The sequence below is a fragment of the Leptodactylus fuscus genome, chromosome 2 (assembly GCF_031893055.1).
Source record: "Leptodactylus fuscus isolate aLepFus1 chromosome 2, aLepFus1.hap2, whole genome shotgun sequence".
Classification (NCBI taxonomy): domain Eukaryota; kingdom Metazoa; phylum Chordata; class Amphibia; order Anura; family Leptodactylidae; genus Leptodactylus; species Leptodactylus fuscus.
In genome coordinates this window covers 216,191,876-216,210,402 of record NC_134266.1, presented here as the reverse complement: position 1 = coordinate 216,210,402, position 18,527 = coordinate 216,191,876, and the positions used below count along the sequence as shown (strand labels likewise).

The window sequence follows — 18,527 nt, the reverse complement described above, 5'->3', positions numbered from 1 at the left end:
TGAAAAAATGGCGGTTTGGCACTTTTGACCATTTTTCCCGCTACGACGTTTACCGAACAGGAAAAATATTTGTATAGCTTTGTAGAGCGGGCGATTTCGGACGTGGGGATACCTAACATGTATGTGTTTCACAGTTTTTAACTACTTTTATATGTGTTCTAGGGAAAGGGGGATGATTTGAATTTTTAATCCTTTTTATTTTTTTTATATTTTTTTTCCTTTTTTTAATTTTTTTTTTTTTTTTGCATTTATTAGACCTCCTAGGGGTATTGACATGGGTGGGTGGTGTCGCGGATTGTCAGAGCGGTGGGGGTCGGCAAACATGGCTGCTCCAGAGCGTTAAAGAGAGCCTCCTGGAGTATCGTTAAGGTGAGGGGCAAAGTGGTAAAGTATATGTATATGAGATTGTGTGGGGTTAGGGGCGAGGCTGTAGAGGGCAATATGAATTTTGGGGCTTGCTATGGTCCAAAGTGTGTGAGATTGCAGAGATGGTGGTGTGAGTTTGGGTTTTGTGGGGGTCCTGGCACAAACGTATGTGCGCTATTGTGACGAAAAGTAGCCTATTGCGGGTGTATTAACTATGTTTGTGGAAAATTTCAGCCAAATTGGTCGAGCGGGTTTTGCGTGATTGAGGAACAAACATCCAAACACACAAACCCACAAACATCCAAACTCTCAAACTTTCACATTTATAATATTAATATATATATATATTTTCCATTAGGTGAAGCCGATATAGGTCAGATGGAATAGTGTATGATTGCAGGGTCAGACTACGTTGTTTGCTGTCTGTTACCATGCCGCTGCATAGTCTGCGCAGGAACTGTAGAAACAAAAGGATAGGACACTTTTGACCTATTGTAAAGTTTATTTTCTTCCTTCTCAATACCTGTTAATATTGTGGCATCTCCAAGATTACACCTTTAGTGTCTTTGTTTGTCAATTGATAACAGTACAGTATAGACTATTATATGGGAAGTGCGCGTTCAGACTTGGTGTCATGCCCTACATTTTAGAATTCATGATGATTAAATTACTCTTTGACTGAAGCTTGTTGGGAACTAATCTCCACAATACACTTTGTTCTGTTGTGTTCACGGAGACAAGATGTCCAGGCATGTGTCCAGACATGGTCTGGTGTTTAGTGTCTTGTGATCACTGAGTCCTGCTGTGATAATATTTGCCCTCTCTTTATAAAGTACAAACCTCTGCGGTAGTTTCCAGCTATTACTTCCATTACTTGGTTTTCTGAGTTTGGATATTATTTTACTGCTATATTTAACATAATGTTTTGGAGAAAGCTGATACCGTTTGATATGATAATGCGGTATAAGTGGTCACTAACTTTTCAGAAGACTCTTCATAAATCAGTAGCTCAGGCAAATACAATAAACTTTGGAACTTATCTTGTTAAAATGCCCCTTTCTCCACTTTTCAGGCTATTTTTCTCTTTTCCCTTCTTTCCTACAATCATTCTGAAATCTTTCCTGAAACCATCCTGCCAGAGCAACATAGACTTCTATAGCGGGGCGAGTATTTGGCAGGAGCTGAGAGAGGAGAAAGTCTACTGGAGCTGAATAGGAAGTTTCTGTCTTTCCCCAAGTGCTTTATTCACATTAATGCTTCTCAGTATTTCTCAATAATCTTATCTAGAAATATACTGTCTGTGTGTAGTGTGTGTAAGAAATGAAGCTAGTCTCCTCCCACCAGCTCCTACGAAATAGGCTGAGACTCCCTTCGTACTGCCAAAGATTGCTGGGTGATCCTACGACTCCTTGTTAGGGCTAGTTCACACGTGAACTGCCCGCGCGGGTTTTGACACAGAGAGAGACGCGGCGAGCCGCGTCTCTCTCTTGTCAAAACCCGCCCGCCGCGACCATCGCGGTTGCGGCTTTCACCTCCGCTGTCGGCTCAAATGAATGAGCCAACATGGAGGGTGCTGCAGCCGGGCGGAAGCCGTGCGGCGCAGCCCGCGCGGCTTCCGCCTGAAGAAAGAGCATGTCGCTTCTTTTCTCCGCTAGCAGCAGCCCGCCGTTAGCGGAGAAAAGAAGCCCGGCGGTCTCCATAGACCACCATTATAAGGGGAGGTTTTGGATGCGAAATCCGCTGTCAAAAACCTCCCCTTATACTCACGTGTGAACTAGTAAATAGTCATATTGCAACCCGGAGGATGCCATGACTGTAGTCTCAAACCTTTTAAAAGTGTTTGACTTGCAGTTCAATCTTGCATCAGACTTGGAGAAAGTAGATAAGCCAGTGCTAGTCTGTATTTGACCAGCTAGTGCCATGTTCTTGTTGTTTTAGTGGGCTTCTAGAAAAAAATTGTCTTATAAATAAATCCTGTTAACCAGGAGTGTAGCTACCATAGTAATGGACATAGCAGCTGCCATGAGGCCCAACAACTAAGGGGAGGCATTTCTGTTGAGACCTAGGGACATTAGGAATTAGAACATTTTTACCAAAATATAAATAAGCAAAGAAACAAAACACGCGGTAGGCATCTCTGCGTCTGCTGAATGTCATAGTGGGAGAAATCAATATGGCCGCCTTACAGTGTTTTTTTTTTTTTTTTTTTTTTTTGTCTCTCTTCCAAAATTTTTTTGGACAATAAGTAGTTAAAATGTTGTAAAATTCTCAACATAGTATAAATAAAACATACAATTGGCCATATATATATATATTTCAAAAGCAGTTTTGACTGTATAATTTTGCGTCTATTTTAGGCGGAATTTGGAGCTGTTTTTGGGGCAGAATCTGTTGGTTCTCTCTGTGCCTAGATGATGGAATGCCGTGATGTACACTTGGGATATTCTCCATACATTAGAGAGTTGTATACCTGAAGTGTACGGCCAGTGTGACAGTGATCTAATGGATGCCGGCTGTTAGATCTCTTATTACTAGTGATCTGTATAATGGGGAATGCAGGGAGTCACAAATAATGTCTTCTTGATATGCAGGTTCCCATAGCAACTGCTTAAATGCAGAAGCGTCATTTTTATATGTGACAACCAAACTAATTTACTAGTTTGAGGCAAAAATGAGAATTTTCTCCATTCTGGCCCTCACAACAGAATGTGAGATCCTGGCTCTCTCCCTCCAGGGCATAGGACACTTATATGACAAACAATCAGCCAAGCCTTCATTATAGTACAATCGCCAGTGACAAGTACAATCTGACGTTCTGATCATTTGCCACTTTTTCTAAATAATATCTACAGGGGACTGTCTCTTCCCTCCCCCTCCCCCTTTAACGCACTGGGAACTAGTATATGCGCCAGCTTTTCTCACATATATCTTCTGCTGGGTGTCCCCTGACATCCACATCCTTCCCTTTTTGGATCCTGAAATTTAGTTTATTGACAATTTCCTGTGTGCATACTGATGTATTACTTCTGTGTAGAACATTGCCTGCCCAGAGATGAATTATTCCCTGGTATCCGTTCTGGAAATATTTAATTTCTTTCTCTTCTATGACTGTCTGTCATCTACCACTTGCTGATTTTTATATTCTCGGATTCCTCCGAAGCATCAGATTTTCTTTTCTACCAATCGGAACTTTATATCAGTATGAAGCCATAAACAGAACAGAAGAATCCTGTAAGGTTTCCTGTCCTTAATGTCCGTGTTATTGTGCAGAGGATGACACATGAGGATCATGAAAAAGTCAAGGGTATCAAGAAATATTAGCGACAGGCAGAGGTCTCTCTTGGAATTTGTGCAAGCCTCAGCTGGGTGACAAACTGAATTAATTGAGGATGTAGCGCCCACAAATCCGATCCGGTCATGTTCTAATTGGAAGCCAAATGTCACTGAGGATTTTTCTTAACATGTTTATAGGCCAGGCTGTCAAAGTAATGCCTACAGATGTGTACTTCCGAAATTAAAGAACAGGATTTCACTTTGAGAATGAAATCAAGTTAAAATTTAGAATACTTTTGTGCTGCAGTTTTAGTATTGTTCTGATACTATTTCTATAGCGCTACGCGTGACCCTACATTCAGTATAGACGAATTTACTAAACCTGGCATTTCGTACACCAGTCTTAATAAAGACCCCGACTGGCACAGGGAATGATTGATTTATGAAGAGGCTCTGGCCTCCAAAATGGAGATCTATACCAGTTAGGAAGAGAAAAATGGCATGAGTTAGAATAAATATGTAAGCGGACATTTTTCTTGTGGCTGCGGGCATGCGCAGTTGGCTCTGCCCGAGGCCTACAAGTTTCACCGCCTGTGCCGGAAGAAGACACATTAAGATGACATTCTAGAAGAAGATGGAGGCGGCGCTGGAGAGTTCTTTCGCAGCATTGGGGACGCCCCCAGTGCTGCGAGAGAACTCATTTGCATACCGATGGAAAATGGAATTTTAACCGAACGGCGGGGCGAAGAAGACATCTAAAAGTAGAAGAATAGCCTTTCTTAAGGCTATTCCAATGTGTCAACGACACATAACAAAACAACATAAATTTGATATAACTCCAAATCGTCACAACTCACAGAATATAGGTAGTCATTTTGGCTGTACAGTTATCGCGGTAAAAGAAAAATAATGTGTCCCACAAAAAATTGGTGCTGATACAGCTTTGTAAATGGAAAAGTAAATACTCTGTGCTTTTGGAAGGTGGGGAATATAAGAAATGAAAAATCGAGAGGAAAAGGGTTAGTTAATAAAATTTCCGTAGAACTCTTAGGGCATCAGACCTGTGACAGTGGTCTTTTTCTTTTTAGAAACTGCAGCACTATTGTCAATAGATGGTCTGAAGGTGCAACTTGGTAAATGAATTGCATTGACATTGACTGACCCTGCCCATTGACATAGGTGGCACGGTTTTTGGAATATCGCAACCTTGTTTTTCTTCCCTGGAGCAGGCGGATGTCCATGTAGCAAGTCACCTGTGCGGCTTGTGCTCTATATTTAAGATAAAGGAATGTTTCCAAAATATAACGCTTGTATAAACCAAAGCAACAATATTAAGACATGGTTCGTCGTGTTATTGCTGTTCATTGTGTGTTTATGAACGTCTACCTGAGGTGATAAGTATCTTAGATTGTTACTGTAATGTCTGCCGGATACAAGGAAACACCCGCTATGCTAAATGTAACAACACATCTGCTGGTCTGTTATGGTTAATGACAGTAAATGTCTTGTAAGGCAGGGTTCACATACGGATATCGCAGAGACCGCAGAAAATCGTCAGGGAAATAGTCCTGCACAGGGGACTTTTTTCTCAGTTGCGCTTGGTTTCTAGACAGTGGATACTCGATGGACCCCATTATAGTCATTGGGGTCTGCTGGGCTCTGTGTGTAACCACTGTCCAACTCTCCGCTGACCGAAATCGCGACACTTGTATGAATCTAGCATTCGTGTGGATCTTGTACAGGACAAGTTATCAGTAGGCTGCAGCAGTTGGGAGGATATCGGTGTAAATGGCAAAAATCGTTGACACTTGAGGAATTTATTTTACACAGCATTGTAGAATCTATCTCATTGTGTGAAGAATGAACAGATTTCATGGAAGACCTGAAGGTAGGGAGAGGAAAGGTTCATCTGCGTATAATTTATATGCAGGTACTTCATTCATTACTTTTAGGCTAGGTTCACCTCTGTGCCTGGCTTTGTTGTTTGGGTTCAACGGGGAACCCAAATGACGGAGAGTTAGATGGCCAAAACTGAGGTTACCAGTAGACCCCATAGACTATAATTGGGTCCACCGGGTGTTTGCCATTTGCGGTCTGAAGGTGCCGGAGAGGAAAGTTGTCTGTGCAGGACTTTTCTCTGACTATTTCTTCTAGTTTCTTTGGCGATTCTGGCACAAATGTAAACTTAGCCTAAGATTAGATCTATGAATTACTTTACTTTATTAATACTGAATTTAGCCAAAATTTCCGAGCTGCCTTCAAAGTCGCGATTTGCTTGTAGAGCCAGTCAACATATAGATTCCTACACTAGCAGACATACTCTCATTGACTGCTGCCTCCTTTTGACTACTTGCCAAGTACAATGCTGAATACAGTGACTGTCCTTGGTGTTGTAGCTCAGCCCTATTCATTTAAATGGCACTGAGCTTCAGCATGGACATGTGGCCAATGGACATGTCACTTAGCTCAGTAGAGGAAGTGACACTCTGAAGCTTAGTTCTGGACAAGCCCTCTAAAATAATCCAGTACTTGTTTTTTTTTATACTGCGTCTTACGAGAGTTAGCATTTTATATATCCGATACTGATACATCTATAGACTTAAAGTGAACAGTGTCAGTAAAACCAACTGAGTTATCTGTGACCGTGAAACCACTTGGCGGACGGCTACACTCAAAGATGTCTAGTTTGGCTAGTCATACACTTAAGATTATGGATGGCTGTTGTGCGGTTGTCCGAACAACAATGGGATTGTTTGTATGAACAATCCCACCATTAACATTAACTAAATGCCAGATCAGGGCGCAATGGGTGCAGTGAGTCTGTGCAAGCATGTGGATCAGCAGCCAATACTAGACACTGATGTTTTCAGCCAACAGCCAGATGAAAATATCCAGCATGGCCACTGTTTTTGGCAGACTAAAGTCTGCTATTGGTCTACTGCATATCTACGTATACATTCGCCAGCTGCCATTTTGGGTGAAGAAAACCTGATGTTTGTGGCCATTTTTAGGACTATTTTATTCATTATTTGCTGGCTGGACATGAATCTTGTTAGATTAAGGCTAAAGTGACCACTGGGAAGTTATCTCATTGGGGCACTACTATTATCACACCTAGTTGGCGCATTTGCTGGAAATGTTTATTGGGTGGCCATCTTGTCATCTTCTCATTTCTGCTGTCAGAAGTTCAGAGATGTTTTGCAGCAGCCACATAAACACATAAATCTGTAGACTATAGAGAACTCATTGAACACTATGAAAGTGTCCTGGGCATGCTCTGTGCACAGGCCAGTGTCGGTGTTACCTTCATTTGTATCATTGTCTGTTAGGGTAATGCCGAATAGATGCGAGTCCCACCTAGGCAAGGCAAGTCAATATAGCGGGGCCACACATGTACAAGTCTCTCCATTTACTTTTATGGGAGTTCTGAAAATTGCCAAAGCTATTGGACATGCCAAGATGGGAATACCTCTTTAATTTAGGTCACTATCCTATTTAATTTTTTTTTTTTTTTTTTAGAATTGGTCCCTTTTTTGGGGGGTCATGTGTTTTGTATATCTGCATGCTTGTCTAGTGTATCTTTAGTTATATATATGAATGGACGGATGGGGATATGAAACTGGCTGGAAGAGTCCTTGTAGCTGCTTGTACAGTGATCTCACTATACCACCAAATGAGAACATCTGAAACCCGGAAAGTGTGTGTGTGTGCGTGTGTGTATATGTATATATATATATATATATATATATATATATATATGCAGATGATGGCCCCTGTTTTCGGGTGGTTACTTTTGAATTTATGAGCAACTGAAAACCAGTTATGAAATTCAATGTAAAATTGTGACACAGAGTACTGGGAAAAATAAAACTGAAGAGATCTCAGTATCATAAATTTTTCAAACTTCATCTGTACGAAAAGCAAATGTCCCCTGACACTGGTGTGAACGTGCCACAGAAAATATGTTTTCTCCATTGCCAATTGAGCAAATGATTCAGTGTATAAACAATGCTGATGTTATTTTAAGGACTTTGTGTATGACGTACTGAATACTACATTTCATACATGTTTTACCAGCACGTCATTTACAAAGACATTTTTGCTAGGATGGGAACAGCTCTTATTGTGGCAAATGAAGCCATGTCTATCCCTATCCATACCGATTATGCAGACACAATGATAATACTGGTGACATCCATGTGTTTTTATCAGTATAAATGGCGGTGGTTGTTTCCATACAACATGGTGTCATTGTACTAAGGATTGCCACAGGTAAACGTTATAAACTATCAATCTTCATCCACCAGTCAGTGGGACTATAGTCATCATGGGGCTGGGTTACTGAGACAAGGCGGCTCTGTTAGGGGCCAGTCACATCACATTTTGAAATCCGTGTAATAGATCATTTTTACAGGTACAAAAACTGAAGCTAAAAGCGGATGGAAACCAATGACCATCCGCTTACATAGTGAATGCTAAATAAAAATGGATCAGTTTCTGCAGGACATAACAGTAGGACATAGCACGCTATTGTGTCCCACAAGAAACCGACAGAAACTGATCTGTTAGTATTTACCTGACTCTAAACGGATGATCATCATGATCAAAACTGGATGTGAATGGTCCTTACTCTACTGGGCATTGTACAAAACTAACATATTGCTCAATTTGGCCTTATTCACACAACTCCTGACAAAGGGCTGTTTTTTTTTTTTTTTTTTTTTAACAGGCATCATATGGGCACTTAAAAACCATTGAAAGCCTATGGCCATATTCTTATTTACTTGAGCTAATATAGGCCATTCAGAAGAATGTTTGTCTTGTGAATAGAGTCTAAACGTACAAAGTTTACCTCTCGATGTCCAATCCTGAATTTTACAAGTGAAGCTCTTACAAGAACCGCAGTGTCTTCTACCACGCCTCGTAAACATCATACCCCTCTGGAGGCTGTGTAAGCTGCTCACATTCTTCAACAAGTTGGCCAACCTGTTTTGGTGACTTATTCTTCCTGAAGTTGGTGCTAAAAAGTAGAAAAACATGCAGATTATATCAGACCCAGGTCTCGGTGCATCAAGCAGTACTCATGCCGGGAGATACCGACTTCTGTCCACACACCAAGGTGAGGCAACTTTGGATGAGCCCCCTAAAAACTTTCCCTGTCACTGATCAGTCCCTACAAGGGGATGTGTATTTACTGAGGTGGATTTCTGAGATCCCAGATGAACAACTACATGCAGCAGCCTCCCCATGCTGGGGTTGATGGAGTCCTCCGTATCCCCCAGACAAGACTATTACATTTTATAGAACAACTTTTCAACTACTTGTGAACAGCCTCCTACCTACAGTGGTGACGTCTGGGTAAATTTGAGGAGGTTTGTGGATTGCCCAATAACTCTTCTCAAATATAGTACACAGATACACGCCGGGTGCGGGCCTGACCTTACGTGGCAACGTCACCCTGCGTGTGATAGAGCATTGCGGGGCGGGGTCTGCGTTCCGGGCCTGTTAGCAGAAGTACCGTAAGTACTTCAGCAGTTTGAAATGAACAGCATCGCCACGCTCCTGGCAGGAGCGTGGCGATGCTGTGAGCCCAGCACCCGCCCCAATGTCTGTATGCCAGGTCCGGATGCCGGGTCTGTAACTATGATGTTGCTGAATTACCGTAATGACCCGAGTATAAGCCGAGGCGGACTTTTTCAGCACAAAAATGGTGATGAAAAACTCTTCTTATACTCAAGTATATATGGGTACATGAATTTCTTTCTGCAAGACCTATTTAAAAGAGTGGCTTTAAAAAAAAAAAAAAAAAAAAAAGTGAATATACCCTTAAAACTGGTGAGGATTCCCATTGTACTGGTTGTGCTTGCTTGCCCTAAAGTGTAAGTTGCCCTAGATTCACACTAGTGAGGAGGACCACTAAAACAGCTTTTATACATGGAGACCATTTACCTCATTAAACGTAATGGGGTCTGTTGCGTATCTCTCACTTTTAAACTGAAACTGTTCTTTGTAATGTCTCTTTTTGTCTGTACTTGAACCCTACATATTGTACAGTGCTGTGGAATATGTTAGCACTATATAAATAAAATGTATTATTATTATTAGCCTGGAAAAAAAAGGAAAGGACTTCGGTCATACCCCTACCTAAATTCTAGTATTTTTGGATATGGTAGATTGTGGTTAATGTGGTATAAATGTGGATCTTCTTCTCTCTACAAAAACATCCTTATGTTGCCATGTGTGATCACGTGCAGCTCAGTATTTGGATATCTTCTGTTTGGACATTGAGTCACCCAGGGGAATGCATGCCATAATATTAGAGAGCAGTAAAAACATTTTGTCCCACAGATTGGACTTTTCAATACTATCGCAGAAGTGTGTTTCTAGACTGGAATATTGATCTGACAGACTGTTCATTTCTGCCCTACTATTTCCAAACCATCACCTGTGGATTTTGAAATTCCCATTTTCAAAGTAATAAATGCGGTCACGTGGAGGGTAGAATTGGGATTCTGTCACCTTTTTATCCTCTAAAATCAATATCTCTGTGCTGTCTTGTATTTCCCCTCCAATTCCCATACTGTCTATGCTGATGTCACTGCCACTGACGCTCTGTACTGCAGGCTGCTATGTCTGTACTAACGTACTATTTGCTACCATATTCATGGGTACATTTAGAATTTTTACTTTACAGTAATCTGCGGTACACCAGCTAATAAATATTAACTATAAAATGCTTATATATAGGCATTGTGCGTATTTTATGACTTATTTCTACTTTTATGTTCATAGCAATAATCTAGCATCATAGTTACATTGGCTGCCTATTCAATACAGAATACAATATAAATGTATCACCCTCATCCACAAGGCTCTCCATAATGCTGCACCTCCCTACATTTCCTCCCTCCTCTCTATCATCGAACCCGTGCTCTCCGTTCACTCAATGACTTAAGACTTAAATCTTTTAATCAGAACCTCCCACTCCAGTATCCAAGACTTCTTCTGAGTTGCACCATTTCTCTAGAATGCTCTATCCCAGCCAATCAGGTAAAGCCTGGTTTCACTCGACTGTGTGTTAGCTGCTGGCTGTGAATAAATGGCATAGGCGGCATACAGATGTCATCTGTGCACTGGCCGTGCCGTCACAGCACTATTCATTCATTGAATAGGTGTCGCAGAAATACGGTCGCAAAATCTGACAGGAATAGGACCTGATCTATAGCTTGTGGCCCTGACTGACAGCACATGGAACCGTGTAATTCAATGGCATGTGTATGGGCCCACAGAAATAAATGGCTCAGTGTGTTATTTGGGAAAAACTCGGATTGTACACTGATGTATGCAAGGGGCTTAACGCCCAATTTCTGCAGCTTCAAGCGCAAGCTAAAGACACATCTTTTTAGACAGGCCTGTCACAATTCCTAATGTAAACCTTTCCACAGTTAGAATCCCTAAAACGAACCCTTCTCTGTTCACACTCCCACATTACCCCACACGATATGATGTTGTTTCAACTAACTTTATATGTCCAGGAACCAACTGCATGTTAAAGAACACGACTGGTTATATATGTATAATGAAAGTAACATTAATCACAATTGTCTGACCACTGTATAAGCAAGACTATCTCCAATGTCACCCCTGCTACCTCCTAGATTGTAAGCTCTTGGGAGCAGGGCTCTCAGTCCCATTGTGTGAAGTGGCTATTACATTGTAATGTATCTTTTTGTCTGTACTTGAACCCTACAAATTGTACAGTGCAGTGGAATATGTTGGTGCTATATAAAATAACTATATAATATTTATTATTATTATTATTTTTTAGACTGTTCCAGGTTGTTTCTCTCCTGTGGCTTATATGTCATGGGTTCTGAAATGTCTTGCATTACGTCATTAGAGACGAAGCCCCTTCCTAGGTAGATGTAGCAGGCATGGTGCAGTAGTGATACATATGTACTTCTGTACTGTATTTGTAGATGTTCTTTTTGAGGAGCGCTGCTCATGTTGTAAGCAGATCAGCCCGGAGTCCCACCACACCTCCTCTTTCCTCTACACTAAAGCCATTGTACACATTCCTATCTTGTTTGTTTGTGGCCTTATCTGGGAAAGGTTGTGTTTAGTGCCCATGGTGGACATGGCTTGTGACAGCTGTCTCCATGACAACGGTGCATGATGTCACAGGCATGACGACTGAGCCTGTACTTGTTCCCAGGCAGAACTCTGTGTGTGTGTGTGTGTGTGTGTGTGTGTGTGTGTGTGTAACACAAAGACTAACTGAGTGATCAACAGGCAGGAGCCCCAGCATTACAGAGAACATCTATTCCATGTACTATTAATGAATGCACAACACAAGCCAGCTCCGCTTCCTTGTATGCAGCAGAATCCTCCACGCACGCACCACCTTCTGCTTTGTAAAGTGCAGCATTGTTTTTGCTTGTGAAAGCAATGTTCTGTTATTTCGCAGATGTTGAAAGCACCTTTTCCTATTGTAAGGTATAGGGTTATCTTTAAATAGCTCTAACCTGTCCCACAGCGATGTACAGAGAAGATCTCTCACATTAGTCTTTGTCTCCAGCATGTGTAGAGGCTACGTCTTAAAGGGAATGTGTTGCCAGAAAATGGCACGTATACTTGGTTTAATAATATGGGACAAACATGTTTTTATGAGCTTTTATAGTTTATTAGTAATATTAAAAGTAAATCTATCTATCCTGCAGTTTTCACTCTGGCCACTAACCTAATAATAGACTGACAATTGCCAATTCTGTAGGGGTTTTCATTGTTGCAGTCTCCTCATTTACACCAGACAAGACAGAGGATTGCAGTAGAAGATAATACATCTGTGGATAACACCCACTACTGGCAATATACAGTATGATGTGACAGCTTATCTACTCGCCCTCACTGCACAGAGTTTGTTTAGAAAACTCTCATTGGCCTCAATGAGACTATGCTGCCTAATGCTGTAAAGCATATCACTAAATGCTGTTAACGGAGTGGAAGCTCAGGCAAGAAGACCACCCTTATAATCCTGTACAGACAAGCAGATGTTGACCTTGTCTGAGCCACATATCTGTATGGCGCAAGTGCTGTTGAGCTGCCATGTGAACAGCAAAGCAGGAGCAACATTTTGACATAATTGTTAAAGGAGTTGTTCAGAGGCATAAAATTTTGTTTGGAAGTTTTCCAAAATACAATTTAATTGAAATAACTAACGTACTTTAATTGTGAAATTTTCAGGGAAGTTCCAAATTCAGCACCCCTTTCCTGGTGTATTCTTATACCGATTTTGTGTTGGTGATCGGTCTTCTGCTTCAGCTAGGCCAGTCCTCTCTTATCTAATGACATAGTGGCACTAAACACGTGTGGCCAATATACCTCTTCGGATGGCAACCATTGGCCAATATACCTCTTCGGATGGCAACCATTGGCCAATATACCTCTTCGGATGGCAACCATTGGACATTTTGTTCTCATTTGTTGTAGAATCCCCATTTCATCTTCACCAGATCTATGATATAGACTTCTCTTTGAGTATATTTTCTGTGTAATATAATGTAGTTGGGGGCACGTGGTCCACATTACTACCCCAATGCCTGGTCTTCATTTTCATGACCTTTCTTATGGGGGTCCTTTATTTTAATAGCCTGACAGTTCTGTGTATGCTGGAGAATGTGTTATTTATATGGCTTCTGGGGTTGACGTTTCCTCTAATAAATTCTGTGTAAGCCATTAAATAGACATAAATGCAAAGTCCTTGTAAGTAAGTGATAACATGTAGTATTTGTGCTGTGTAAAATAATGCAGGGGATCTGCTTGTTGGACATTGGTGTACTGGAACAGAGGTTGCTGCCATACAAGTTAGAGTTTGGAGAGCCGTGATGCGGTCGTTCAATTGGTGGTGGAATCATTACAACAACATTAAGTGCAGTTTGTTGGTTATTCATGCCAAATACTTATTTTTGGGCAACTGCTGGCCAAAAATTGCCAACTAGTTGTTGTCCATGGTATTTTTGACCAACCATTGAGCAAAATTGCTAAAATCGTCTATTTCGGCCACTGGAAATCTTATTGCAGTGTTTCCCAACCTTTTTAGACTCTGGGAACCCCTGGAAGATTTCCACAGGTCACTTCTAGCAAATAAAGCCTCCCAAGGATGTTTGCTGAACACATGTGGTTATCTCCCTTACCAGACAGGTTTCCAAGACACCCCTGTTGGGAATCCCTTGTCTAATGTGTATGGCCAGCCTTTTATGGAAATAAGACTTATAATGGATAGAATGTTTATCACTGTGTCGATTCTGAGGAAATTTGCCTGTGTATCCTTTTTTTTTTTTCCAGTAAACTTTCTTAGGAAAGTCAAGTGGTATAGTCTAATTCTAGAACTGATGCAGGTTGTCTGTTCTGTGGAAACGGAACGACTGGTGACTCAGGCAGAGGTGACTGTCTGGTAGTGATGTCACCCTGATCTGGCATAGATTGGTAAATGTGCTTGTAATTTTAAAGGGGTAGTCCTGTCAGAGGGAGTCTGACCTCTGCGATCCCCACTACTCCTGAGTATGAAAGGGCTGTAATGCCAGTATAGGCTCTGCAGGTGACTTCTCTTGGATGGAGCTATGCTGCAGTGTCTAGCATGGCAGTGCTACTGACTAACCTGTGCACGCAACAGCGGAAGAGCTCTGGTGAAGGGTTTATAGCACTGAATCTGTACTACAGCCTCATCCTTCTCAGGTCCAGTAAAGATCTCAGTGTATGCAAAATAACTTGTCTCTTGGATTGTTTGCTGTGGACTATAACATGTCTGCTCAAAGGTCCCAGTGCTCCGTCTATGGTGATAGGCCATCACTTTGAGATAGAAATGCCCCTGTGAGTTATACTTAGTAGAACTTGTATGTATTATATTGTTTGTGTGTATGCATACAGTGTTTGGGACTAGCTAAGAGAGGGATTATTGTCTTTCTGTGATCACAAGATGCCCTGCCGTTTTATCACAAGAAGCAGCAAGTCAAGCATAAAAGATGGGTTGGAGGATGTAACTGCTGGATAGGAATTTCTTCCTGACACCAGAGGTCTGTAAAAACCTCAACTTTCCTGGGCATGGATGAAATCGCTCATCCCCCACCTCATGAAAGGGTAGAGGTGCCCTGACAGAAACATTTGAACTGAAGGGGGTGGGTGTGAATATGGCCATGGCCCTTGTTTACAAAACTGTTGTTCCATGAAAAAACTTTGTCACACAGTTGGTACTAGCCAAGGTGGGTATTGGCCAACTAAATTCCTCTAAGCACCGTAGAACCCGAAGAACTTTAACTTTCAAGGTTTTTCTGACTTCCTCCGTTTTATTTTACCAACTGTTTTGCTTATTTTTGTTACCGCTCGTCTGTTCATAAAGGAAAAAAACAAAAAGCTGAACCCTTTGGTATTAAATCATTCAACTTAATGGTGATCTGAGAATGCTCTACAAACAGACTACTTTATAAAGTGTGCTTTCCGACTATTAGAAATGCTTGCATATGTGAATGGGGTTCCAACGAAACGCTTTCTATGCAAAACTGATAAGTTAAAACTTTATATTGTCTGGGCGCTGGTTCATTAATATGTAAATGGATTGAATGCTATGTTCCTACAGAGTTCCTAGTTAGGAGCAGCATGGCACCAGCTTGCATCTGTGTGGGTCTTATAACTGAGGTACCCTATCAGTATCACACACACACACACACACACACACACACACACACACACGCTTGCTTTTTAGCTTCCTTTTTATATTACTTGGGTGATCATTGGACAGGTAGCTCTGCTATTCGCTTGCAGGTAAAGATTGGCAAAGACAATGTTTATATTAATGGTAAATTGGGGTTGAGAAGTAGTAAGACCTTCGTTGCATCACATATATTGAGGAACGGAATATAGGACATCTAAAAATCCTTCCCGTGTGTTGCCCCTTTAACTTTTGATTTGCCCCAAGACATTATATTTTGTGGACAATGTTGTCAAACTCATTGGGATTTGCTGTGTGTAAAGGCATTAACATGTTTACTATTATCCAATACCAGTTATAGTTTTTCATTTTATATTGGGCAGAGTTTGTGATAGAAATGTTATAGTCAGTACTTGGAAGTTCAGAAATGTTAGCCAATGTGCAAATGTGTCCTTAGTTCTATGATGGCTGTTTATTGTACTCATTGTAACAGTGTTTTAGATTGCCTATACAATGGTTCATTCATTCGTTTGCAATGGTTAGCATCAACTCTGTATCTTATGTTGCATTAATCTCATACTATTTTGCTTCATAGGTGCCCAATTGAAGTCTCTCCCAATCTTCCTCCCAATGCCATTGAATTAGCAAGCTCAGAAGCAGAGGTCCTCCCCCACCTCTCCACCCGACGTAATAAATGCCGTGTATCACCTACCCAGCCGGGAGCTTCTGGGAAGCTGCCACATCACACTCAGGAGAGGTAGGTACTAACACTTTAATCAATGTGTTCACATTTTTTTTCTGAGCAAGTATTGCATCAGGGAAAAATATAGGGGTTACCCTCCTTTCTTTAGTCAACCGTTGAATGTATCTGTTTCTGAGCATTTTTTTTTCTTATCCATAGCAGAATGTCGTGGTTTAGTGGCATCCTGGTCCCCAAAGTGGATGAACGAAAGACAGCATGGGGGGAGCGCAATGGGAAGAAAGGCAAGCGCAAAAACACATCTTTGTGTGGCCCCCGTTACATGAGCTGCCTTCAGGACCCTGAGATGGAGCGAAACAGCCGCAACAACTTAGGCCTCCGCTGCACGTGGCAAGAGGACCACTACGGAAAGAAAGGGACAGGGGGTGACCTGGGACTAAAATCTGTGGCCCTTGGCTTTGAGGACGGGGAGGCCAAGGGCTCAAAAATGGGTTCAACTGAAGCAATTGGCATGGATGAGGGTGAGCACCATCTAACCCCTAGAGAATGTTGGGCAAGGTTTCTCCAAGTGTTCCAATCAAAGAAGTTTCAGTCCGCCAAACTGGAGCGCTTGTACCAACGCTATTTCTTCCAGATGAACCAGAGCAGTCTGACTATGTTAATGGGTGCACTAGTGCTGGTGTGTCTTGTTATGCTTATTTTCCATTGCACACATGGTGAGCCACAGGTACTTTACGTTTCTGTACTGGCTGTTGCTATGGCCCTCTTTCTGTCACTCATGGTGGTCTGCAACCGTAATGGGTTTCACCAAGACTATATGTGGATCGTCAGTTACCTAGTTATTGCCGTCCTGTTTGCAGTACAAATTCTTGGTGTTCTTATGGTCACCCCACGTAGTGCCTCTGAAGGGATCTGGTGGAGTGTTTTCTTCATCTACATCATTTACACCCTGCTTCCTGTGCGTATGAGGGCAGCAGTATTGAGTGGGGTGATCCTATCCTCTCTACATCTCATCATATCTTGGAGGCTTAACATGGATGATGATTTTCTCTGGAAGCAGGTAGGAACCAAAAATGTTTTAGCATACATGATAGTTGCCATAAGCTGGACAAAACATTTTGGCAGTTTTCCGGTCCAGTCTCTAAATCAATTATTACGCTGTGAATAAACACCCCATGACAAGCGGGTGACTAATTGTTCTCGTATAGGGCAGAATCTTTGTGTATCCTGGATGTTTAGCAGGTTTGTTTTTATAGGGTTTATTCCATTAATAGTCATTAACCTTGATGTCTAATAAGACTTTATGATTATAATTAAGTTTATTTCTTCTTCAGCGAAATGGAAAAGCTATCACATTATTATTGTAATACTTGTTTAGTTATGGATATACATCATTTAATTGTATTTAAAACATTTATACTGTTCATAAAAAAGAACTTGCAAGCGTGCTGTGGTTTCTAAAGTGGTTTTTTTTTTTTTTTGTAAATTATTGACCTTCAAGTGAGTTCATTCTCCTTGTCTGTCCATTGTAGGCACAGTGTGGAGAGGGTCATGGACCCAGACAGTGTGTGACAGTCTACAGCACAAATTGTTCACTGGGTATTCAGTGGTTGCAAATTGTTAGTGCAAGTTCATTCCAGCGTACAAAAACAATAATTCTATCCAATACGAGTCTATCTCAATGACTTCATTAGTAGGTGGTAGGAAAGGCCGTACATATCAGCATTGGGTTTTAGTGTGAGCTGTGGTGTTGGATGAAAATATGAACACGGTAAAGCTAGGTTCTCCACCGCTTTTAGTTTTAAACCATGTTCACCAAATGGAGCCCATTATAGTCAATTGGGTCTGTCGGACTCCGTGTGTTACTATTATGTGGTGTTCCGGCGGACCAGGCGATGCTAGTGTGAACCTGGCATATAGTCACTGTAGTTATTTAGAGATCTAATAACATTGTAGAAAAAGCTTCAGAGCATGAGACGTAAGAACAGTATTCAGCGACTGAACTTTAGAAAGAGATGGCGATGGTTTGACACATGCTTTCTATAACTAGAACTATTACTGTATGATTCGCTTTAGCTTCATTTATGCGGCCATACACCCTAAGGATACAGATGAGACAGATTAAACTTTTTTTTTTATTCCACCAATGTGAATACAATGAAGAGTAGGTCTAATGTTTCTACATCTCTTCAGCCTAATGTGTCTCTGTGGTAGCAGACTCTGTGTCGTCTGATCCTTCATTCAAACTTTCTCTTTTTACGAAACGTTCATTAACACAAAGTAGCGGACAAATAGAAGAAACTACTGTAAAAGAGAGAGGTACAATTAAATCGCACGGCTTCCGCTCGGCTGCAGCACCCTCCATGTCGGCTCATTCATTTGAGCCGACAGCGGAGGTGAAAGCCGCGACCGCAATGGTCGCGGCGGGCGGGTTTTGACAAGAGAGAGACGCGGCTCGCCGCGTCTCTCTCTGTGTCAAAACCC

At 41.5% G+C, this 18,527-nt stretch overlaps 1 protein-coding gene across 4 annotated transcripts in view; it reads left to right on the top strand.

Annotated features, from left to right (window-relative positions):
• Positions 1-18,527, top strand: part of ADCY6 (adenylate cyclase 6) — a 143,417-nt gene that overhangs the window by 11,381 nt on the left and 113,509 nt on the right. For 3 of the 4 annotated variants that reach the window (XR_012715099.1, XM_075265513.1, XM_075265511.1), the window contains exons 2-3: positions 15,939-16,100; positions 16,245-17,103. Coding sequence is in view for 3 of the 4 variants with exons in the window: in XM_075265511.1 (XP_075121612.1) it covers positions 15,939-16,100; positions 16,245-17,103 (1,021 nt within the window). In the remaining variant the exon portion in view is untranslated. The remainder of the gene's footprint in view (positions 1-15,938; positions 16,101-16,244; positions 17,104-18,527) is intronic. The other variant, XM_075265512.1, reaches the window with a different exon arrangement.